The sequence below is a fragment of the Pongo abelii genome, chromosome 6, assembly GCF_028885655.2.
Source record: "Pongo abelii isolate AG06213 chromosome 6, NHGRI_mPonAbe1-v2.0_pri, whole genome shotgun sequence".
Taxonomy (NCBI): Eukaryota; Metazoa; Chordata; class Mammalia; order Primates; family Hominidae; genus Pongo; species Pongo abelii.
In genome coordinates, this window is record NC_071991.2 from 99,384,397 (window position 1) to 99,410,003 (window position 25,607).

At 36.9% G+C, this 25,607-nt stretch overlaps 2 protein-coding genes across 8 annotated transcripts in view; one reads left to right on the forward strand and one right to left on the reverse strand.

Moving 5' to 3' along the window:
• CCDC146 (coiled-coil domain containing 146) overlaps positions 1 to 25,607 on the reverse strand; it is a 170,141-nt gene that overhangs the window by 76,057 nt on the left and 68,477 nt on the right. The gene's annotated exons all lie outside the window — the stretch shown is intronic.
• On the forward strand, positions 18,677 to 25,155 carry FGL2 (fibrinogen like 2). Its single transcript, XM_002818308.6, has 2 exons — positions 18,677 to 19,348; positions 21,534 to 25,155. Exons 1-2 carry the CDS (start codon positions 18,736 to 18,738, stop codon positions 22,238 to 22,240), a joined length of 1,320 nt encoding a protein of 439 aa, XP_002818354.3. The 5' UTR covers positions 18,677 to 18,735; the 3' UTR covers positions 22,241 to 25,155.

Sequence of the window (25,607 nt, forward strand, 5' to 3'; positions counted from 1 at the left end):
TATGATGTTTGATGACACTGGATTCATATTCCACTGGATTCACTCTTGCAAATGCAGCATGACTTTCAGAGCTACCATAACAGTACCATTTTAAAAAGGGGCACAGTCTGCCCCGTTCATTCAATGTGTGCACACATACCAAGACAACTATTTGACTCACTCATGATATATTTATGGGCCTTGTGGGCATTTGAGATTGGGACCTTGCTTTATAATTTATATATACATACATATGTATCTATTGCATATAATATTTAATATATAAAATTTATATATAAATTATAACCTTATAAATTACAAAGGTTGTAATTTATATATAGGTATATAAATATACACACATACATACATACAGTCATGTGCTGCAAAATGACATTTCAGTCAATGATGGACCACATGTGCAATGATGGTTCCATAAGATTATAATGGAGCTGAAAAATTGCTATTGCTTACTGACATTGTAGTTGTCCTGACATTGTAGCACAACACATTGGTCATGTGGTTGTGGTGATGTTGGTGTAAACAAACTTATTATACTGACAGTTGCATAACACTATAGCACAGTACAGTAATGTCCTAGGCCTTCACATTCACTCACCACTCACTGACTCACTCTGAGCAACTTTGAGTCCTGCAAGCTCCATTCACAGTAAGTGCCCTATACAGGTATGTCTTTTTCTTTTATATCATATTTTTACTGTACCTTTTCTATGTTTAGATACATTTAGATACTTAAATACTTGCCATTGTATCACAACTGCATATAATATTAGCACAGTAACATGCCGTACAGACTTGTAGCCTAGGAGCTATAGGCTACACCATATAGCCTAAGTGTGTAGTAGGCTATACCATCTAGGTTTGTGTAAGTACACTCTATGATGTTTGCACAATGATTAAATAGCCTAACAATGTTTTTCTCAGAACACATCCTTCTTAAGTGACACATGACTACACCCATATAGAACTATATATTTATATAACTCTCTCTCTCTCTCTCTCTCTATATATATATATATATATAGTTAACAGGGATATATATGTAGAAAATATTTCGAAGTTGTAGTTGACTGACATTTTCCACATATATGTATATATTTTCGTATATACTTATAATGTCATGGCTTTGTTTCTAAAACATAAATGAATATGTAGCTGAATTTCTATTTTTTATATATATGTATACATATATGCATATACATACACATATATGTATACATATGTGTGTGTGTGTGTGTGTGTGTGTAGAAAATGTCATTCACCTGGTTGAAAGAATGGCTCCCTGGTTCTAAAACTGTTGCACAAGCTTTTTGGAATGTCTTATTCCTTGGGATTGTGTCTGTCTCTCTTGCCCATCTCTGTACCTACCTGAGCATAAGGCTATATGACCATATCATTTGAGGTTTAGAACTTAATACTTTAAAATTCTAGAGATTTTCTTACTGTTTCCATATTAACCTTTGATAACTTAATGAAAAGATCATATAAACATGAATCTGATCCTTTGTTCACTAATCAAAATATTTTAAAATTATAGTAAAATATTTTGCTACTTGGATATTAATATGTACCTTCAATACAATAAAACATACACTGTGGAACAAAAAAAGGTTAAAAAGATTATGAAGACACTGTGAGAAAATGTGTTGGTCAGCTAAATGTTGTTAGGGCTGAAAAACAGGAAACATTCAGTTAACATGAAAACTTTTATCTGCATATGTTATCCTTGCAGTTAATGATCCCTTTGGCACTGTACTTTATGAGCTTTGACAAAAAAGCAAATTATAATTTGTAAGGGAAATGCAGACAAATCTGAACAACTTTTCCCAGCCGTTATTTTAGCAAAGGTTTGAGCCAAATAGGAAGTAAACATCCAGTAATGTAGACAAATGAGAAAATTATTTCCAGGCAAGTTAAGCACCAGCAGACTAGGGATTCTAGGAGAGGAGCTACCCAGACAAAAATAAACTTGAGAAATTGCATAATTTCTGGCTTCTGGTGAGATGGAAGACTGACAATTCCATTAAGAGGGGTCCATTTCCATCTTTTTTTCACCATTATATTCCCAGACTCAAGATGGTTGAGAAACTTGAGCAAGGTCACAAAGCTGGCCTGAGGCTTTGTAGGGACTTGATTCTATTAGTCAATCAGTAACTTTTTTTTATAAATGAATAACATAATCTTGCCGATGGCATAGAGGCAGTGTGAAGCACATTTAGAAAACTTTAGGTAGTCTAGGTTGGCAGGAATAAAACACCATCTGGGGGTGGACACTATCCAAAGAAGAATACTATGTCAAATTAATGCTGTGAGGAATGGAGAGGGAAGAAGCTAATTTCACTATAACTTATTGTATAAAACTAAGAGATAATGGTCAAAATTACAAAAAAGAGGGGACAAAGGCATTATATAATGGTATGAATATAAAAATAACCATTATAACAAAAGCACAAATCTTCCTAAATTACAGAAGCTATACTATGAGTTGAAAAAAGACTATTTATAAATATAAAGAAAGGATAAACCTTAAAACGAGTTATTATAGGAAGAGGGAGGAAACAGGGTGGTGGAGTTAGGGATACAAACTAGAATTCTTTAAATATACTTTGTTTAACAATGTAGTACTTTATTAAATTAAGAAGCAATTATTAGAATTAGAAAAAAATAAACCAATTGAATATAACTATGTATCAAAGTATAACTTCATGGGAAGGAACCATTCCAATTTGAATAGGAATCCTAAGTAGATTTTGCCCCAAGCACAAAAAGACCTGCAACTATTTTTTTATAATCACATTGTTGGTAGTAGTGTTATTCTGAAACAGTTACGTGTACACTGTGGGATAAAGTAAATTAATAATTACATAATGTCATTGAAAATCAGGATTTTGATGTGGAGAAAAGAGACATCTGTAAGACTGAAGAGGTTAAATAAATTCCCTGTGTAATTACTGACTTTGAATCGGCAATATTATGATGTATTTTATGTATACATAATCTATCTTTCCTAGTTCTGTCCATTAAAAAGGCATAGAAACAAAGATTAACCTAGCAGCAATGAGTACCACTTACTCCAAGATTCTAGTCTCTAAATACCATTTCCCACTTAAAGAAAAAGGGGAGGCTCCTTTGGAGAAATGACTGATTCCAAGTTTTGAGCATGGAAACAAATGAGCCTCCAATGCTTCTATCATATTAGAAAAGCAAAACATCTACCCAAGACTACTAGAGTCATGTCAAAGGGATTTGGAGTCATGTCAAAAGGCTCCCACTACCCAAAAAATGGGCCAGGAGGACTGGCAATGAGCTAACAACTATAAAGGATGGGGATAACTATGTTTAAGTAAAGGAGTTCACAGTAATACTTCAAAAAAAAAAAAAACACCAAAAAAACAAACACCCCACAACACCTCTCACCTTTGAAGGATACTGGGGAATCAATTAATCATTTTGAAAACCTGAAAATCAAGTATTTATCATGCCTCTACAACAGGGTAACCAAATAACTGAGTGGAAGCTTCTCTTTTTAGAAGGATTCTAATTAATAAATGAAGAGAAAATAATAGTATTATAATATTGTCATTTAAAATTCCTAATGAATTAATAGACCCAGGGAAGGATTATTAATAGCAGGTAACATCACTAAAAGGGAGACAACCAATATGATGTGCCTCCTGATGAAAGTTCATGTAACCAAGAGGCATCCCATTTTGTGAATTCAAACTATACTACAAAGCTGTAGTAATGAAAATAGCATGGTACTGGTGCAAAAATAGACACAGATCGATGGAACAGAACAGAGAACTCAGAAATAAAGCCATATGCTACAACCAACTGATCTCCAACACAGATGACAAAAATAAACAATTGGGAAAGGACGTCCTACTCAAAAAAATGGTACTGGAAAAAGTGGCTAGCCATATATAGAAGAATGAAATTGTACCCCTGGCTCTCATCATATATAAAAATTAACCAAGAGGGATTAAAGACTTGAATGTAAGACCTCAAACTATATAAATCCTAAAAGAAGACTCTTAAACATTAGACTAGAAAAATAATTTATGACTAAGACCTCAAAAGCAAATGCAACAAAAACAAAAATTGACAAATGAAATTTAATTAAAGAGCTTCAGCACAGCAAAGAAACAATCAATGGAGCAAACAGACAATCTACAGAATGGGAGAAAATATTTGCCAACTATCAGGCTGACAAAGGACAAATATCCAGAATCTATAAGGAACTTAAATCAACAAGCAAAAAACAAATAACCTCATTAAAAGGTGGGCAAAGGACATGAACAGACACTTCCCAAAAGAAGACATATGAGTAACCAATCATATGAAAAAATGCTTGTCATCATCAGATAAATGCAAATGAAAACCACAATGGGATACCATCTCACACCAATCAGAATGGCTATTACTAAAAAGTCAAAATATAATATGTTGGCAAAGATGTGGAAAAAAAGGAATCCTTATACACTGTTGGTTGGAATGTAAATTAGTTTAGCCCCTATGGAAAACAGCATGGAAATTTTTCAAAGAACTAAAAATAGAACTGCCGTTTGACCCAGCACTCCCACTACTGGGATTCTCAAAGGAAAAGAAACCATTCTATCAAAAAGACACCTCCACTCTCAAATTTATTGCAGCACTATTCACCATAGCAGTCATGGAATCAACCTAAGTGTCCATCCATTAGGACTGGATAAAGAAAATGTGGTACATATACACCATGGAATACTACGCAGTCATAAAAAAGAATGAAATCATGTCCTTTGCAGCAACATGAATGCAGCTGGAGGCCATTATCCTAGGTGAACTAATGCAGAAACAAAATCAAAGTCTGCATTTTCTAACTTCTAAGTGGGAGCTAAACAATGGGTACACATGGACATGACGATGGAAACAATAGACACTGGGGACTTCAGAATGGGAGGGAGGGCAGTGAGGGTTTAAAAACTGCCTATTGGGTACTATATTCACTATTTAGGTGATGGGTTCAAGAGAAAGCCAAACCAAGCATTATGCAGTATACCTGTGTAACAAACCTGTACATACAACCTCTGAATTTAAAATAATAATTAAAAAGAAATGATAAATGTTTGAAAATGACAGCTATGCTAATTAACCTGATCTGATTACTATACATTATATGTATCAAAACGTCACTATGGGTAGAGCAAGGTGGCTCATGTCTGTAATCCCAGTATTTTGGGAGGCTGAGGTGGGAGAATTGATTGAAACCAGGGATTTAAGACCAGGCTGGGAAATGTGGTGAGACCTCGATTCTACTAAAAGTTAAAAAAAAAAAATTAGTCAAGCATAGTGGTGCACACCTGTGGACTCAGCTACTTGGGAGGCTGAGGTGGGAGGATGCTTGAGCCAAGGAAGCCAAGGCTGCAGTGAGCTGTGATTGCGCCACTGCACTCCAGCCTGAGTGACCAAGTGAGATCTTGCCTCAAACCACCAACACCACCACACAAAAAACCATCACTATGTAAACCATAAATATGTACATGTGACAATACAAAATTTAATAAAAGCTTGAACAACAACAAAAAACAAAGTTGATGGCACCACCTAGAAAGTAGCCTTGGCAAAAAAAAAAAAAGAAAAGAAAAAAAATTTAATGTGACCTGGATAAAACATTTATGCACTAAGGCTCTATGACTATAATGGAAATACAGGCTTACTATTAAGCAAAATCCAGATTATGGAAAAATTTATGGGACAAATGGCCCAGCTTCTTAAACAAAATTTTCTATTATATTACCACATTACCTTACCTCTTGCCATGTAGGCTAGACTCTGCTAATGACACTTACAGGCTTAGCCAATAATCATGAATAAATTACTCTTTTTTTCTTTTTTGTTTATGTATTTATTATTTATTTATTTGAGACATATCACTGTGAATGGGATTTTTTCTTCAATTTTTTTTTTTTTTTTTTTTTTTTGAGACGGAGTCTTGCTCTGTCACCCATGCTGGAGTGCAGTGGTGTGATCTCGGCTCACTGCACTCTCTGCCTCCTGGGTTCATGCCATTCTCTTGCCTCAGCCTCCGGAGTAGCTGGGACTACAGGCACACACCACTATACTCGGCTATTTTTTTGTATTTTTAGTATAGACAGGGTTTCACCGTGTTAGGCAGGATGGTCTCCATCTCCTGACCTCGTGATCCGCCCGCCTCGGCCTCCTAAAGTGCTGGGATTACAGGCGTGAGCCACAGCGCCCAGCCTTCAATATGTTTTTGAACTTGTTATTCTTATTAAATAGGAAAGCTTATTCTTATTATAATAGGAAAGCTATATATTTTTCTTCAATATGTTTTTGAACTTATTATTAATTAGGAAATCTATATATTTGTATATTTATTTTGAAAATGGTCACCTTACTGTACTATAATATTATTTTGTATTTTTTATGTAGGCATTTATGTCAGCTACAGACAACGGTCATTTGTTCTTTCCCATATGTATGCATCATTTTCTGTCTAAGTGCATTGCATATAATTCATTTTTTGAAAATGAATTATATGCAATGATCATGTTCACGTCAGGCACCCTTTCCTTATTTCTGATTTTAATGGGAACACTTTTGGAGTTTCACAATTAAGCATGACATTGGCTATTTGTTTGAAGTTAGTGTTTAAAAGAGTAAATAGGCTGGATGTGGCAGCTTACACCTGTAATCTCAGCACTTTGAGAGGCTGGGGCAGGCGGATCACTTGAGGTCAGGAGTTCAAGACCAGCCTGGCCAACATGGTGAAACTCCATCTCTACTAAAGATACAAAAATTAGCCAGGCATGGAAAAGCACGCCTGTAATCCCAGCTACTCAGGAGGCTGATGCAGGAGAAACATTTGAATCCGGGAGGTGGAGGTTACAGTGAGCTGAGATCACGCCACTGCACTCCAGCCTGGGTGACAGAGTGAGACTCTGTCTCAAAATAAATAAATAAATAAAAATAAAAAAATAAAGTAGAAGCAGCACAAACCCTGTAACAAAGCAATTCCATTTCTTGGTGAATAACCCTTCAAGGTGCATGTACAAGTATATGGAGAGACATGTACAACAATGCTCAAGTAGCATTATATGTAATAGTTGAAAACTGGAAACAATCCTAACATCAATTGGAGATACAACAAATAGAGGACTAAACATACAATAGAAAAATACATGCAATAATGTCAATGGTTCTTACAAATATAACATTGAGTTAAATAATCCAGACACAAAAAATACATTTTGTATGATTCTATTTACATCAAGTTTAAAAAACAGGTACAGCAAAAGGAGGGTGTTTAGAGATTCATGCTTAGGTGGTAAAACTATGAAGAACCACAAGAAAAAAATGATAATAAAAGTTAGGATAGTCGCTATGTTAGAGTGGGTGAGGGGGGATAAGAGGAATTACTGAGAGCTAATGTTTTATTTTTTTGACCTGGGTGGTGGTTACTTGGGTATTTAATCTGAATTATACATTTATACTTTAATGTATATATAATATACTTCACAATTTTAAAGGATTAAAAACTATTACAAGATTGATATAGTTTGGCTTTGTGTCCCTGACCAAATCTCATGCTGAATTGTAATCCCCACTGTTCGGAGAGGGACCTGGTGGGAGCTGGTTTCATCAGGGGGGCAGATATCACCCTTGCTATTCTCATGATAGTGAGTTCTCATGAGATCTGGTTGTTTGGAAGTGTGTAGCACTTCCCCTTTCACACTCTCTCCCTCCTGCCCCAGCCATATAGGACATGCTGGCTTCCCCTTTGCCTTCTGTCATAATTGTAAGTTTCCTGAGGCCTCCCTACCCATGTTTCTTGTACAGCCTGTGGAACAATGAGCCAATTAAATCTCTTTTCTTTATAAATTACCCAGTCTCAGGTAGTTCTTCATAGCAATGTGAAAATGGACTAATACAGAAAATTGGTACCAGAGAAGTGGGGCATTTCTATAAAGATAAATAAAAATGTGGAAGCAGCTTTGGAACTGGGTAATGGGCAGAGGTTGGAAGAGTTTGGAGAGTTTAGAAAAAGATAGGAAGATGAGAAAAAGTTTGGAACTTCCTATAGACTTGTTGAATGGTTGTGATCAAAATGCTAATAGTGATATGGACAGTGAAGTCCAGGCTGAGGAGATCTCAGATAGAGATGAAGAACTTATTGGGAACTGGAGTAAAGGTCACTCTTGCTATGGTTTAGTAAAGAGACTGGTGGCATTTCACCCCTGCTCTAGGGATCTGTGGAATTTTGAACTTGAGAGAGATGATTTAGGGTATCTGGTGGAAGAAACTTCTAAGCAGCAAAACATGTAAGATGTGCCCTGGCTGATTCTAACAGCATACACTCATATGTGTACACAAAGAGATTATCTGAAACTGGAACTTATATTTAAAAGGGAAGAAGAGCATAAAGGTTTAGAAAATTTGCAGCCTGACTATGTAGTAGAAAAGAAAAATCCAGTTTGTGGGGAGAAATTAAAGCCAGCTGTGAGAATTTGCATAAGAGGAGCTGAATGTTAATAGTCAGGACAATGAAGAAAATGTCTCCAAGGGCATTTTACAGATCTTCACGGCAGCCCCTCTCATCACAGGCCTGGAGGCCTAGGAGGGAAAAATGGTTTTGTGGGCCAGGCCCAGGGCCCCACTGCTCTGTGCAGCCTCGAGACGTGACACCCTGTGTCCCAGCTGCTCCAGCTCCAGCCATGGCTAAAAGGGGCCAAGGTACAGCATGGGCTGTTGTTTCAGAGGGTACAAGCCCCAAGCCTTGATGGCTTCCATGTGGTGTTCGGCTTGTGGGTGTGCAGAGGGCAAGAGTTGAGGTTTTGGAGCCTCTGCCTAGCTTTCAAGGGATGTATGGAAATGCCCAGATGTCCAGGCAGAAGTCTGATGCAAGGGTGGAGCCCTCATGGAGAACGTCTACAAGGGCAGTTCAGGGTGAAAATGTGGGGTTGGAACCTCCAGAGTCCCCACTGGAGCACTGCCTAGTGGAGCTGTGAGAAGAGGGCCATCGTCCTCCAGGCCCCAGAATGGTAGATCCACCAACAGCTTGCACCGTGCACCTGGAAACACCGCAGGCACTCAATGCCAGCCCATGAAAGCAGGTGCAGGGGCTGTACTCTGCAGAACCACAGGGGTGGAGCTGCCCAAGGCCTTGAGAGCCCACCCCTGTGTCAGTGTAGCTTGGATGTGAGACATGAAGTCAAAGGAGATTCTTTCGGAGCTTTAAAACGTAATGACTGCCCTGTTGGGTTTTGGATTTGCATGGGGCCTGTACCTACTTTGTTTTGGCTGATTTCTGCTTCTTGGAATGGGTGTATTTACTCAATGCCTGTGCTCCCATGTATCTTGGAAGTAACTAGCTTGTTCTTTATTTCACAGGCTCATAGGTGGAAGGAACTTGCCTTGTCTCAGATGGGTCTTTGAATTTGGACTTTTGAGTTAATGCTGGAATGAGTTAAGGACTTTGGGGAACTGTTGGGAAGGCAGAATTGTGTTTTGAAATGTGAGAGAGACATGAGATTTGGGAGGGGCCAGAGGTGAAATGATGTGGTTTGGCTTTGTGTACCTGCCCAGATATCATGCCTGTAATCCCAGCACTTTGGGAGGTAAGGCTGAAGGAGGATTCCTTCAGCCCAAGAGTTCTAGACTAGCCTGGGCAACATAATGAGACCCCATCTCTTAAAAAGATTGGCTGGGCATGGTAGCATATGCCTGCAGTGCCAGCTACTTGGGAAGCTGAGGTGGGAGGATTGTTTGAGCCCAGGAGGTTAAGGCCACAGGGAGCTGCTGTGATCATGCTACTGCACTCCAGCCTGGGTGACAGAGTGAGACCCTTCATTTTTCTGATTTGTATATGGGAGATTTTGGAATGGCAGTAGTTAGGGAAGTAGGTTAAAAGACAAAGAGAAACAGAATGAAGGACAGAAACAGGAAGCTCTCTTCTCTGCCCAGGCAGCATATATCTAATATAGCAGTAGTTATAGTCATGTGCTGCAGAAAGATGTTTTGGTCAACAGTGAACCACATATAGGATGGTGGTGCCATAAGATTATAATATCATATTTTTACAGTACCTTTTCTTTTTAGATACACAAATACCATTGTGTTACAGTTGTATACAGTATTCAGTACAGTAACATGCTAACATGCTGTACAGATTTGTAGCCTAGGAGCAACAGGCTATACCACATAGCCTACATGTGTAGTAGGCTATACCATCTAGGTTTAAGTGCACTCTATGATATTAGCACAAAAGAGAAATTGCCTAATATTGCATTTCTCAGAACACATTCCTGTCATTAATAGACTCATGACTGTAGATACTGTGCCAACTTTGTGGTCTAATTTGGAATTAATGACTCTAAAAGTGTCCATTTTGGAGTTAGCAAAAGGAGAACCTAATGATGTGGCAAAGTGAAAGGGAATGAGAGGTTCAGAAAAGGTGTCCTTACTGAACCCCACATAAGGCCAAACATGTTGCCTGTGCCCAAGGCTGGGTCTGGCTTGAAATGCATTCATCTACAACTTAAAACACCACAAAGTCAAGGATGTGTCCGTTTTTCACCCTTGTTATTCCCAGGGCTAGTATACAGCCTAGTCCAATAAATGCAAAGTAAGTGTTTGTTGAATCAATGAATACCTAAAAAGAGGTAGATCTGTACATTTTCTAGTAGAATTAATGATTTAAAGTACAGTCTGAATTTATATCTTGATGATCTGCTTTGCTATTATATTGCTTCTAATTAATAACATTTAGAATCATAAAATGTTACACCTGAAAAGGACCTTACAGATCTCTAATCTGACCATCTCATATTACAGATAAGAAACTTAAGGCCTGGCTTGTTAAGGCTTAGTTCAGTGGCAAGACAGTTACTGGAAGGCACTTCACTAAGAACATATATTCAATGACTACTACACTAAGGCTCTTTTCATTCTATTATATCTTTCTATTTTTTGAGATGATCATAGTAATAAATGATTTATTTTAAATCTATATTTATATATGACTGACAATTTGTGTCTATTTTGCTGTTTTCTTGTGCAATAGCAATTGTTGCAGCTGAAATTTGTATCAATTGTCAAAATACTGCCTACAAATAAACACTATCAAAATAATTTTGTGTTAAATACACAAGCAGAAAAAGCTGTGTCAAATAATGGTGGGTAGTTTAAAATAAACAAAATAAGGGCCAAGCAATTTTACATCTGTTGATAATAATCATGAAGTAGTTTTTTCTACGCTGAAAAGTTTTCACTGCAAATAACAGAAAATGACTTAAATCATACAAAATATCAAACTAGAAGCAGAACAAGAAAAAATAAATAAGATGATGCTATACCTCAGAATGCTATACTTTCAATCATGTTTTAAAAGACTTCCTTAGAAGAACTTAGATGAGGAGATACCCACGTATTTCAATGTTAACTGTTAGAACTACAACATTTACTCCATTTAATAAATTTTCTTTAGTTACCAGCACAGTGGAAATGGCCTTTCAATTAACATTTATTGAGATTTCACATGACGACATCTATGTCTCATAAGATAAAGTTAAGAATCTTTAAAAAAAAAAGAATTTCAAAGAATGCAATGGCCAGCATTTAAAAGACATGCGTTTGGCATGAAATTATTTAGTTAGTGGGGAATTAGAAGTTTAATATTTTCACTTTACCATAATAGTTTAATTGTTTAAGCAACACTATTATTATGAATAAACTGAAATATTAAAACAAATTTCTAAGCTATATTTTATGATTAAACTTATATTTAATGGATTATATAACATTTCACAATGTTCTATATGGCATGACATTATATAACATATAATATATAAATATGTAATAGATTATATATTATATAAATTCATGTGTGTGTGTGTGTGTGTGTATATATATATATATATGTTTCTTTTTTGGAGACGGAGTTTCGCTTTGTCACCCAGGCTGGAGTGCAGTGGTGCAATCTCAGCTCACTGCAACTTCCACCTCCTGGATTCAAGCGATTCTCCTGCCTCAGCCTCCCATGTAGCTGGGATTACAGGCACACACCACCACGCCCGGCTAATTTTTGTATTTTTAGTAGAGATGGGGTTTCACCACGTTGGCTGGCATGGTTGAACTCCTGACCTCAAGTGATCTGCCTGCCTTGGCCTCCCAAAGTGTTGGAATTACAGGTGTGAGCTACTGCGCCTGCTTATATATTATTTTAAAATGCCAAAGAAAGACAGATAAACAAAACCCCCCAAAAACACAAGTGATAAGCAGGTAAAAACAAATTAAACATATTAGAATAAATAGATAGGCAGTTTCAAGAATTTAAAAGCCCTGGATTTTGTAACAATATATGGGCAATCCTCATTATTCATGGATCTTGTCTTGGTGATTTGCCTACTCTCTAAAATTTCTTTGTAACCCCAAAATTAATACTTGTGGGACCTGTGGATCATCTATGGACATGCATAGCGTGGCAAATATGTTGATTTGCCAAATACATATATACCCAGCTGAAGTCAAAGAAGGCAACTTTCTGCCTTCTTTTAGATCTCATACTGTAAACTGGTGTCCACTTTGCAGTCTATTTAATTAATGCCTTGTTTGTCACATTCTTGTGCTTTTTATTGGTGATTTCACTGTTTAAAATGGCCTCTGACTCATCTGGAGAATGTGGCTGAAAGAAAAGACATTTTAAGAAATAATAAAATAAAATGGCCCCTGAGCATAGTGTTGAAGTGCTATAGAGGGTTTTTGTTGTTGTTGTTGTTGTTGTTGTGTTTGTTTGTTTTGGGGACAGGGTCTCACTGTATTGCCCAGGCTGGAGTGCAGTGGCACGATCTTAGCTCATGCAACCTCTGCCTCCTGGGCTCAAGTGATCTTCCTGCTTCAGCCTGCCCAGTAGCTGGGACCACAGGTGTGCACCATCATGCCTGGCTAATTTTTTGTATTTTTGGTAGAGATGGGGTTTCACCATGTTGCTCAGACAGGTCTCAAACTCCTGAGCTCAAGTGATTCACCCACCTCAGCCTTCCAAAGTGTTGAGATTACAGGCCTGAGCCAGCATGCCCAAGTTCTTAAGCTCCAGATGGCTGTGATGTGTCTTATGGAGAAAACACATATATTAGATAAACTTCTTTCAGGTTTGAATTATAGTTCTGCTGGCCATGAGTTCTGCATTAATGAATAAATAATATATGTTAAAAAGTGTGTCTTTAAACAGAAACACACTTAAAATAAGGTTATATATTGATTGGTTAACAAAAATGATGTGACCAGAGGCTCTTAGAAACCTAACCTTAGGAGCAATGGTTCAGTATTTGCTAATTCAGTATTCACAGTGACTTTATAGGAAACAACTACCACGAATATGAGAAATGAAGGCAAGATATAGAAAGCCACAATTTGCTTCTCCTAATTTCTTTACTTTGATTTTATTATTTGTTTTGTCTTGGGAATATAAGAAGCTTAAGATCAATCTCAAATACAAGAAATAAAAATTCCTTAGCCTCCTGAGCAGCTGGGACCATAGGCGCACGCCAGCATGCCCATCAAATTTTTAAATTTTTTGTAGAGACAAGGTCTCACTATGTTGCCCAAGCTGGTCTTGAATTTCTGGCCTCAAGTGGTCCGCCCACCTCAGTTTCCCAAAGTGCTAGGATTACAGGTGTGAGCTACCGCACCTGGCTGGCTATATGAAACTTCCTAAGTCTCTGGAAATTTAGGGAAATGATAGTAAATTAGATGTCATATCCCATTAACCTTTTGGATCCTTCATGATCCCTGGCTTGATGTGGAGTACATGAGAATTGATTTTGTTGATAGGTATTGACTGATGAACTTTCTGAGACTCTTGTGGAATATTCCAGTTCCATAAAGTTTCAATCTGAGAAGCCCTGGATACTCCCACATAAGACCTGTGCCATTAGCATATTGGATAACTATGTTCTGTAGTTTCATTAATAGTGGATATCTGTATATTTCTGCCCTATACTTCAGTTGATCCAGAAATCTTAAGGATTCCCATAATAGATCTTTCATTGTAGGTCCATATTGGAAGATTTCTAGTCTGAATCTCTCATCTATGCCAGAATGAAGTACCTGCAAGTCATACAACAGAACCTACCAACTATTATTCTAGCTTTAACTAAAAGTCAGGCAATTCTTGTTCTGTGGGTTGTGGAAATCATTTTTTAAAGTTCTTTTCATGAAATTTATAATGAAAAAGGACTAAGACCTGTAAGGAATATTAAAATAAATATTTACTGTTGATATTTCAAATTAAGTAGTTTAAAAAGTGAATGTTTTAATTTTCTTATCAGAAAAGCACATATTCTTTAAAGAGCAATTAAAGGTTCCTGAGTTTAATAAATCAGAAACTACAAATGTTAAATTAATAAGCTTAATATCAATGAAAGGCTCTCAATACTATAAATATGACTATCATTAAATTTACTTTCTTCTTTTGGTACAAATGGAAACACAAAGGGTTTCCTTGAAAAAAAAAAAACTGTATTAGGGGAAATAAAAATTTACTTTAGGAATCTGATCCAGTTACAGAAAATGCAGATCTTCTCTTAAATATACTTTGTGTAAGCAAAAAGGAAGTCTGAACATGTGAATATAGACTAATGAAAGTAAAATTTCTTATGTGGCTTATAGAAATAAATTTTGCTACTTTAAAATCTCACCATGTATTGATGTTAAATAATTTGTTTAAATCTGAAAAACAAGTCTGTAAGTGAGTGTAATGTGTCAGTGCTGGGTCAAGGACAGATTCGGGGTAGAAAGGAAGATTCTGACACCGCCATGAGGAATAAGCAGCCGATACCAGGAGTCAGGGTAGACTCAGCATGAGAGAATCCAGAAGGGCTTTCAGCAAGAGGGAAGAGGCAGAAGGTCAGGTCATGAGATGGGAACTCCTAGTAGTGAAGGACAAGTCAGCTCTTCAGGTTTCGATTTTCTGATGGCCTAGTCCTGCTTGAAACCCTCTCTTTTCCTGGTATTCATGACGCTCCTGTACTCTCCTGGTTCTCGTCCTATTTCTTTGACTATCCTTTTGATTCCCGTGATTTCAAATTAACATCCACATCTATTCTATGTCATCATTCATACCTAGATGTGCCACTCTTTGCTTGATATTTGCATTTGGTGGCTCGTCAATACTTAAAACCCAATGTACTGAAAACAGAAATACTACTACACTCTCTCCAACCTACTGCTGCCTCTGTCATTAGCATGCTGTCATTTAACTGCAATCAGAGGCAAATTTCAGAGTTCTCCCTCTCTTTCCAGTTCTCACCACTTATCAGATCCCATGGCTTCTATCACGCCTTGGCAATAATGCCTCCATCTCCTTTCCTACCCCTCCTGCCTCCACACTGGTTCACCTCTTATCTAGTGCCTGCTACCACACTACTAGCTCTCACCTAAAATGCCATTTCCCACTGATTTGCAGCAGAAGATTCATTCCTAAAAGTAGTCCTAGGGGTGGGGGGAAGGATTTTATTTTCCTTGCTCAAAAACCTTTAGTGGCTCCCCATTGATCTAAGCATTGCTTTAAGCACAGGCTCTCCACATAGTTCTCACATACCCTCCCCATGTTATCTTTCCTCCTACGTGGCAATGTGGCAAAGAGAAAAGATATGAACTTCGAATCAGATACAGGTTCAAATTCCAGCTGTCTCTTAAAAACTCTAAAACCAAAACTGAAAACTGTAAAATGACCAGGCAAGTCATTTATTGCTTTGAGCCCTTTCTTTGCTTATCTGCAAGTGCAGGTAGGAACCGTAGAGGAGGTACAACACTCTCTGCCCTCCGTGAGTTATACACTCATTAGGGGAGTTGAGCCTCTTTCATGCAGTAGTCACTCAGCATCTGCCTTCCAGTCAGTGGCCAAATGACTTTCTAAACCCAGAACCTAGCAGATCACCTATCAGTGTCAATGAAACTGGTCAATAGAGGAGTTCTCTACCCTTATGTCGGGGAATTTTTTATGCATCCTGAAGGAACAGAAGCCAGTTCTCAAAGCACATCCAAGCTTTTTAGGTGAAACTGTGCCATTGGCCCTTGGTTAACTGGGGTGTGACTAGCCAAAAATTAGCAGCAGTGCTTGACACGCAAATTTCTGATTCAAACAGATGAACCGAAAGCCCACTGCAAGAGTCCAAAAGCTGTACTTCTGTTAGGTTTAGAAACTTTAAAAAGTACTTAAGATTTCATTTCAAAGTCCAATGTGAAGAAAATACCAGGTCCTTAATGCCCCTTTCTAAGAAGGAAAAAGGGATTTTTGTCTGATTTGTTCACCAGTGTGGCCCAAGTGCCTAGAATAGTGGTTTTGCATGCAGAGGGCACAGAGTTAATTTATGATGAATAAATACATAGTATATCAATATATGTATGAGGAATAAATGAATGAAAGTGCCTATGGCACGCATCTTATATAGCTCTAGCATAGTGCTGAGTATACAGAGGATCCTTAATAAATACTTTACTAACTAAATGTAGGGATTTATACTCTAGTCAGTCAAGGACATTTAACAATATCCTTAAGGACTAGGAAATAAATATCATTCCTATATATTTCTGCTTTACAAAATGTGTTTTTTTAAATCTATGTTGTCACCATTTCTCCTTTTTAAAATTATCTATTGTTTCATTTATTTCTTACCTCCCAACAGGGAAGTGTCACAGCTTGAAAATAGGTGAGGAGAAAGAAATGAGGTTAGGAGTTAGGGGATTAAATAGATATTTTTAGCTAAAAAGTTTTTGTCTAAAATTGGATATATTGAATGGAATGAAGAGAAAAACAATTTTTGAAAGAGCTATATGAAGATGGAAGAAAAAAGTCATAAGGTGTGTAGAACATATTTGACAAATTTATTTGGGAAGAATGTTACATTTATACACTGCATTTTTTTTTTCTTAAGTGCTCCAAGTTTTTTTTTTTCTTTTTTTGTGAGGGGTGGGGCTGCGGGATGGAGTTTCACTCTTATTGCCCAGGCTGGAGTGCAGTGGTACGATCTAGGCTCACTGCAATCTCCACCTCCTGCGTTCAAGTGATTCTCCTGCCTCAGCTTCCTGAGTAGCTGGGATTACAGGCACACGCCACCACACCTGGCTAATTTTTTTTTTTTTTTTTTTTTGTATTTTTAGTAGAGATGGGGTTTCACCATGTTGGCCAGGTTGGTCTCAAACTCCTGATCTCAGGTGATCCACCTGCTCGGCCTCCCAATGCGTTGGGATTACAGGCGTGAGCCACCACGCCCAGCCAAGTGCTCCAAGTTTGCATGACTATCATTCCTGTATGAGGGAAGAAATAGCAAAATTCCTCCGCTATAGCTACAGAAACAAAAGCCTCAGTAAAGTTGATGATCTGTTTACATGATCAGAGGTAGTTCTAGGGTTGGAAGCCAGGTCTCCTGAGTATGCGAGAATAAATACAGTCATGGAAGTGTAAAGAGAGTCTGCCAAAATTTTGAGAACGTGAATAGGATTTGGCTAAAATTAAGGGGATATACAGAAAAGTCATAGGAAATCAGGTTAAAGAAATAAATATGAGATAGGCTACAGAGTGTTTTAAGTAATACAATAAAACATTTAGATTTTTGCCCATGTCAGTCATTTTGAAATTATTTTTAAAGCAAAAAATGCTTTTTAAACAAGAAATCTTATGAGATGTCAATATGCAAAACAAAAGGAGGTGGTTTCTCTAACTGAAGCTGTTCCTCTTTCCTGCCTTCAGCCTCTGAAGAGAAAGTTAGAAAACTATTATCATTAGTGCTACATGTTTGGAACAAGCTGATATACCAAGTGGCCCAGAGAGCAGGTGGAAGAAGCAGCGTGGAGACAGAAAGCAAGAGGCCCGCCTGCCAGGGCTACCTGCTGAAAGAAAGGGCAAAGATGCTGTAGGCAAGAGAAGTTCAGGACAGACACTGGCATAGCTCAAAGATTCACATTTGAGCAGCTGTGGAAGATGACAGTACAATTACCAAAATGTCGAAGGGCAAAGGAGGCAGCTACTGGTTTTGATGAAAGACAATTATGTCCTTTTAAATGGGTCTTAGGCATTTAGACATTTATATACACTATGCTACGGACAAAGGAATAGAAAGTAGCACTTTTTTCTCCACTAGTTTTCTTCTCTTTTTCAAGTAGATGAAGCAAAAGTCAATTGCAATAGTCAGAAAGCTGTACTTTGTTACACTTAGAAACTTCTAAAAGTGCTTAAGATTTCACCTGAAAGTCCAACATGAAGAAAATACAGGCTCCCCAATGCCCCATTCTAAGAAGGAAAAAGGACCATTTTCATTTTAGTAACGTTTCTGTTCTATAGACAGTTTGGATAACTAGCTCTTACTTTTTATCTTTAAAAACTTTTTCCAGTGAAGTTATGTATAATTATTTACTTCAAGCGTAAGTATACCAAATTATTTTAGAAATGCAAGACTTTTCTTATGCTTCATAAAATACATTATGAAAGTGAATCTTGTTGACTATGTACATTTGACTATAATAATTTCAATGCATATTATTTCTATTGAGAGTAAGTTACAGTTTTTGGCAAACTGCGTTTGATGAGGGCTATCTCCTCTTCCTGTGCGTTTCTAAAACTTGTGATGCAAACGCTCCCACCCTTTCCTGGGAACACAGACAGCCTGACTCAGGCAGCTGCCGCTATTAAAGCAGCTCCAGCCCGGCACACTCCCTGCTGGGGTGAGCAGCACTGTAAAGATGAAGCTGGCTAACTGGTACTGGCTGAGCTCAGCTGTTCTTGCCACTTACGGTTTTTTGGTTGTGGCAAACAATGAAACAGAGGAAATTAAAGATGAAAGAGCAAAGGACGTCTGCCCAGTGAGACTAGAAAGCAGAGGGAAATGCGAAGAGGCAGGGGAGTGCCCCTACCAGGTAAGCCTGCCCCCCTTGACTATTCAGCTCCCGAAGCAATTCAGCAGGATCGAGGAGGTGTTCAAAGAAGTCCAGAACCTCAAGGAAATTGTAAATAGTCTAAAGAAATCTTGCCAAGACTGCAAGCTGCAGGCTGATGACAACGGAGACCCAGGCAGAGACGGACTGCTGTTACCCAGTACAGGAGCCCCGGGAGAGGTTGGTGATAACAGAGTTAGAGAATTAGAGAGTGAGGTTAACAAGCTGTCCTCTGAGCTAAAGAATGCCAAAGAGGAGATCAATGTACTTCATGGTCGCCTGGAAAAGCTGAATCTTGTAAATATGAACAACATAGAAAATTATGTTGACAGCAAAGTGGCAAATCTAACATTTGTTGTCAATAGTTTGGATGGCAAATGTTCAAAGTGTCCCAGCCAAGAACAAATACAGTCACGTCCAGGTATGTATAATAATGTTTTCTTATCATATGTTCATAAATGTTATACAGCTAGAGAGTATCTATAAACATCAACCTGAGTCAGTAAGTTAAATAGATGACAGATTAAGTCTTATTTATCAAGGTGCACAGGAAAAAATAAATATCTTCTCAAATATGACCACATAAATATGACCTAATTACAAAAATCATAGTTAGTTCTGTATCCACTGGAAGTCACTTTCAATTTTTAGATCTTATTTGTTAATGCCAGACCTACTTGCAAGCAGAAGTAGAGAGAATTTCTTGATGTTTTAGTGCATTTAACTTGTCTCTTCATTGAGGTGTTTGAAAACAATAAAGATAAGGTGATGTTCACAATTGTGCCTTGTTCGTTGGAAATCAGTTTTTCTTGTGATTGGCTGACTGCCACTTCTCATGGCTAAAGAGGTCTTTGAAAGATTTTAGCAAGTAATCTAGTTCTTAATCCCAAATATCTGGAGAAAATGGGAGAGTTTACAGATGGAATAAAGGCAGTTTCATATGTGCGCACAAATTTTTGCTTTGAGACCTAGTGGCACAAAAAATATTTTAAGGGGAGAGTTTTGCATGCCACTAAGGGAAGGAAGATATTCATATTTCTCTTTTACCTGAAGTTAGAATTCAAGAAGTAGAACCCATCCTCACCATCCAAATTACTTGAATTAACTTTAATAAATACATGTGAAATTCCACAGACTTAATCGCCTACTCCACCCACGAACTAACAGTGGCACTGGCTCCCCAAACCTTGGGTTTTCACCTGAGTCACTGGGACCGCTGTTGCTGACTGTCTCCTTATACTTTGGAAAGCCATCTCCGCGTTTAGACCTCTACTTACCATGAATGTGAGGTTGAAAGGACAGGGCAGAGATCACTTTCATTTAGAGACAGTATCTTAGGCATGCTCCGTCCCCAGGGCATCTGCCAGTGAAGGAGGGAAGGGTCATATTTTCAAGGACTTCTATTGGTAATACTCCTGGCAACCTGCATCTGAATATACCTGGCACACTGGGAATCCAAGGTTCACTGCTTAGGTGACATCAGTGGGTACACATTAGATTAGAGGCTGCATGGCAACTTGTCATGATATGAACAAGGCTATTGTCTATTTTTCTCCTAAACATTTTGGGGGAAATAACTGAATATTCTGAGCTCTAAATATACAGGAATAGATTTTTATGCCTTAGGGTATCTCATATTAAACTTACCTTATTTGTCACACATTTTAATAAAAACTATCTGGGAGTAAATATCTGTCTGATTCATACAGAACTTTGTTAACTGATTATTATGCTTATCCTCAATATAGTCACCTGTTGTTTCTTTCTAGAAACCCAACATGTGAAATAGTGGCTAAGTACTTTCCTAGATAATAGATACAGAATAAGAATATTGGTATATCATTGAAAAAGATATTTCTTTTTCACTTGAGCTTCTTTACATAGTTGTCAAGTAAAATAAATATGAATTTATGATCAATCCTATGCATTAGGATTTTAACACATCATTTGGAATATATGCTATAAAACCTTCTGACAGTAGAGGCTATCAGCCCCTTTAGGTGAAAGAAAATAGAAGCCTGTGCTTCCTCTGTATGCAAGGAATACAGTTCTAGGAGAGTTAGAATCATCTGATTTTTAGGACCAAGGGATGCAATGATTATGAGAACAAAGCTTTGCTGCCAGCCAGATCTGAGTTAGTGTCCTGGCTTTGCCACTTAAAGCTCAGGTGAAGTTGGGCAAGCCACTGATCTTTATGCCTAAATATCCTCACATGCAGACTGGCAGTAATGCCTACATCGTAAGGTCAATGTTCAGATTCAGTATGAAAATGTTACCCAGTCTGGCAGCATGCCTAGAACGTATAGGTAGGCCTCACTACATAATATTAAATTATTAAAACTGTACTTTTATTATTTTCTTATTGTTGTTTGCTGTTGATGCTGTCATTATTACTACCAACCAAGAGTATATTAGAGGTCCTTTCTGCTTTATAACATTAGATTCTTCTTGTGAGGCCTTAAGCATTTGCTAAACAGGTTCAAGTAATTTAGTAAAGTTTCATTACTGCCATTGATTATCAGACTGCTTTTGTACATATAAAGAATTCTTCAGATGCATGGTTTCTATTAACAAGATCCAATACCTTCCTTTTATTCCCCCTTCAGTTCAACATCTAATATATAAAGATTGCTCTGACTACTACGCAATAGGCAAAAGAAGCAGTGAGACCTACAGAGTTACACCTGATCCCAAAAATAGTAGCTTTGAAGTTTACTGTGACATGGAGACCATGGGGGGAGGCTGGACAGTGCTGCAGACACGTCTCGATGGGAGCACCAACTTCACCAGAACGTGGCAAGACTACAAAGCAGGCTTTGGAAACCTCAGAAGGGAATTTTGGCTGGGGAATGACAAAATTCATCTTCTGACCAAGAGTAAGGAAATGATTCTGAGAATAGATCTTGAAGACTTTAATGGTGTCAAACTATATGCCTTGTATGATCAGTTTTATGTGGCTAATGAGTTTCTCAAATATCGTTTACATGTTGGTAACTATAATGGCACAGCTGGAGATGCACTACGTTTCAACAAACATTACAACCATGATCTGAAGTTTTTCACCACCCCAGATAAAGACAATGATCGATATCCTTCTGGGAACTGTGGGCTGTACTACAGCTCAGGCTGGTGGTTTGATGCATGTCTTTCTGCAAACTTAAATGGCAAATATTATCACCAAAAATACAGAGGTGTCCGTAATGGGATTTTCTGGGGCACCTGGCCTGGTGTAAGTGAGGCACACCCTGGTGGCTACAAGTCCTCCTTCAAAGAGGCTAAGATGATGATCAGACCCAAGCACTTTAAGCCATAAATCACTCTGTTCATTCCTCCAGGTATTCGTTATCTAATAGGGCAATTAATTCCTTCAGCACTTTAGAATATGCCTTGTTTCATATTTTTCATAGCTAAAAAATGATGTCTGACTGCTAGGTTCTTATGCTACACAGCATTTGAAATAAAGCTGAAAAACAATGCATTTTAAAGGAGTCCTTTGTGGTTATGCTGTTATCCAATGAACACTTGCAAGCAATTAGGAATACTGAGATTTATACATTAGATTTATAATTCTTTTAATTTCTATTAATTGAAACTTTTTCTATTGCTTGTATTGCTTGCTACATTTAAAAAATAATTGTTAGCTGGGTGTGGTATCTCACACCTGTAATCCCAGCACTTTGGAATGTCAAGGCAGGCAGATCACTTGAGGTCAGGAGTTTGAGACCAGCCTGCCCAAACATGTGAAACGCTGTCTCTATTAAAAATACAAAAATTAGCCAGGCATGGTGGTACATGCCTGTAATCCTAGCTACTTGGGAGGCTGAGGCAGAAGAATCGCTTGAACCTGAGAGGAAGAGGTTGCAGTGAGCCAAGACTGAACCATTGCACTCCAGCCTGGGTGACAGAGAAAAACTCTGTCTCAAACAAAAAAATAATAAATTTATTCAGTAGGCTGGATTCTACACAAAGTAATCTGTATTTGGGCCGTGATTTAAGCACATCTGAAGGTATATCACTCTTTTCAGGCTATAATTATTTGGGTAATCTTCATTCTGAGACAAACTTAATCTATAGCATTTACTTTGCAACAGAACGACCCTACAGCATTTTGGTTCCCAGACTAAGGGAACTAATATATATGATTAAACTTGTTCATCTATCATTCATGAAATGTAAAATATTTGTCATTTAAACCGTTTAAAAATGTGGTAGCATAATGTCACCCCAAAAAGCATTCAGAAAGCAATGTAACCGTGAAGACCAGGGTTTAAAGGTAATTCATTTACAGTTTATAACTCCTTAGATGCTTGATGTTGAAAACTGCTTTAACATGAAAATTATCTTCCTCTGCTCTGTGTGAACAATAGTTTTTAATTTAAGATTGCTCACTACTGTACTAGACTACTGGTAGGTTTTTTTTGGGGGGGTGGGTAGGGATACGTGGGTAATGAAGCATTTACTTACAGGCTATAATACTCTGAGGCCAATTTTATATGCAAAGCTATGATATCATTAAGTGATTCACTTCATAGAAGGCTAAGTTTCTCTAGGACAAATAGAAAATATGAATTTTGAAGTATATAGAACAGTAGTTCAAATACTATATATTTCAACCCTGACTGGTAGATTGCTTATTTTACTATCAGAAATTAAAAGATAGATTTTTACCCAAACAGAAATATCTGTAATTTTTATAATTCATCAATTCTGGAATGCTATATATAATATTTAAAAGACTTTTTAAATGTGTTTAATTTCATCATTGTAAAAAGGGATCATCTCAGAGAGAACAGCAGTATTCTGCATATTTTTAAAAATGCTCTAGAGTAACATTTGAAGTACTTCACTGTAGTGTATGCCAGTCCTAGAAATAATTTTTTAAAATTTCTGGTGTCTGTTTCTAATACACTAACCAAGTTTTCAAAATATATTTACAAAGATGCATCTTTACCCATTATTTTAAAATGATTAAGGAGGATAGTTGCTTCAGGTAACAAGCTAATTTTTCAAATATTAGGCCCTTACAGAACTATTTAGTCAAAAAGTAAGATATTCCTTTAAAATATATAACCCAAAGCTTTCAGTTAAACATGATATATCACAAATACTATTAAAATGTTAAAGAGAAATGCAAATAGCATTAAATGATGACCAAAATGTAAAATATTGTAGATTTCAAAAGCTGTATATCTATTAGATGGGATACCAAATGTAAATGATGTAACTGACATTGTTTTTCACTTTTTGCTTTTTAAAAAAGACTAAAAACGTTTTGATATTATACAATGTATTTGTTTCAGATAAGGTCATTTTCATTTAGTATATATAATTAATATATGTACAAGTTTAAGTAAATTCCTGTGAGTAAAAATGGACTTATCACAAAACACAGTTCTAAAGAAAGGTATATGCTCATATACACAGTGTCCATTGATTTAATGGGAACTAGGTTTAACTTCAGGAGAACTTGGCAAATAATTCACTAATCCATGTAAATATTCAAAAGCTTGTTGTATCTTTCCACATTATTTCAAGGGATCATTTTATTTTTCATTATACTTTCACAGCACTTTTCTAGTAAATTCTGTAACACAGAAATTCCATTTTGGAATCATTTCATGTTACCAATAATTCTAGACTTTTATAACATTTAACATGTTGATGGAAATAGATTATATCTGCTAGAAACTTTTGCCTTAACTATTCACTAATATATGCTAATGTTCATAAATATGGATTGACTGTTTACAAACATTAGAATCTTGTCTTGGTTCCATTTGATGGCTAATATTTGTTATCTTAATTAAGACTTTATTTCTGATGTCATCATTCCTCGAAAATATTGACTAAAACTGGGTCCTTAGAAATTCCAGGTGGAGCTGATTTACCTATGACTGAGGGAAAAAATAATCAAATTTTACTGATAATAGTAATGGTCCAAATGAATTAATGACACATCTGTTCAATAAATAAAGAGCTTAAATATACAATACATAAGAAATCTGAGCAACAAAATTTGCGGTCTTTACTTTTGAATAGCTACCCAAGAAAAGGTTTTAAAGGTACAAGTTATGAGTAATGTCATCACAATAAGCTCTTGTTTAAAATTCTTTTCTTTTATGTATAATTAGGTTTATGTTTCATGTCTTTTTAAAACCTTATAAAAGATTTAATTATCACATCTATTCTTCAATGTGGAAATATTAAATATTGTTGGTTGTAAAATAATATTTATGTACTTACTTGTGTCTGAAAAGTTGTAAAATGCTTACCTAAGCTATACAATATCTGTGACTCTGAAGACTTTAATGAGTACTATTTCATTAACAAGAAGTCAGAGGCAAATAGAGGAACACTATTATCTTACTTCCCTCTAGAATACAGTTGAAACATTTGAAATACGAAAGTTTCAGTTTCATTTTGTGGCATTCAACTTCCTCTCCTCTTTTTCCGTTATTAGTGTTGCTGCTCTGGTTAGCCCTCTTCATCTCCTTAGGACAACACAAACACATCTGAATAGTCTGTACCTCTGGTTTCAGTGTATTCCCGTCCAACTTTCATCCCTACCAGGGGGATTGTTCAAAAGTACAATTCTGATCATGTTATTGTCCTGCTTAAAACTTTCAACAATGCTTTTTTTTTTCTTATTTTATTTATTTATTTTTTTTTAGAGACAGAGT

What these genes read in the sequence shown, in the direction of transcription:
- FGL2 (XM_002818308.6), top strand. Translation starts at nt 18,736, where the DNA reads ATGAAGCTGGCTAACTGGTACTGGCTGAGCTCAGCTGTTCTTGCCACT. An exon ending in ACAAATACAGTCACGTCCAG is followed by an intron (nt 19,349 to 21,533) that starts GTATGTATAATA and finishes TTCCCCCTTCAG; the next exon opens with TTCAACATCTAATATATAAA.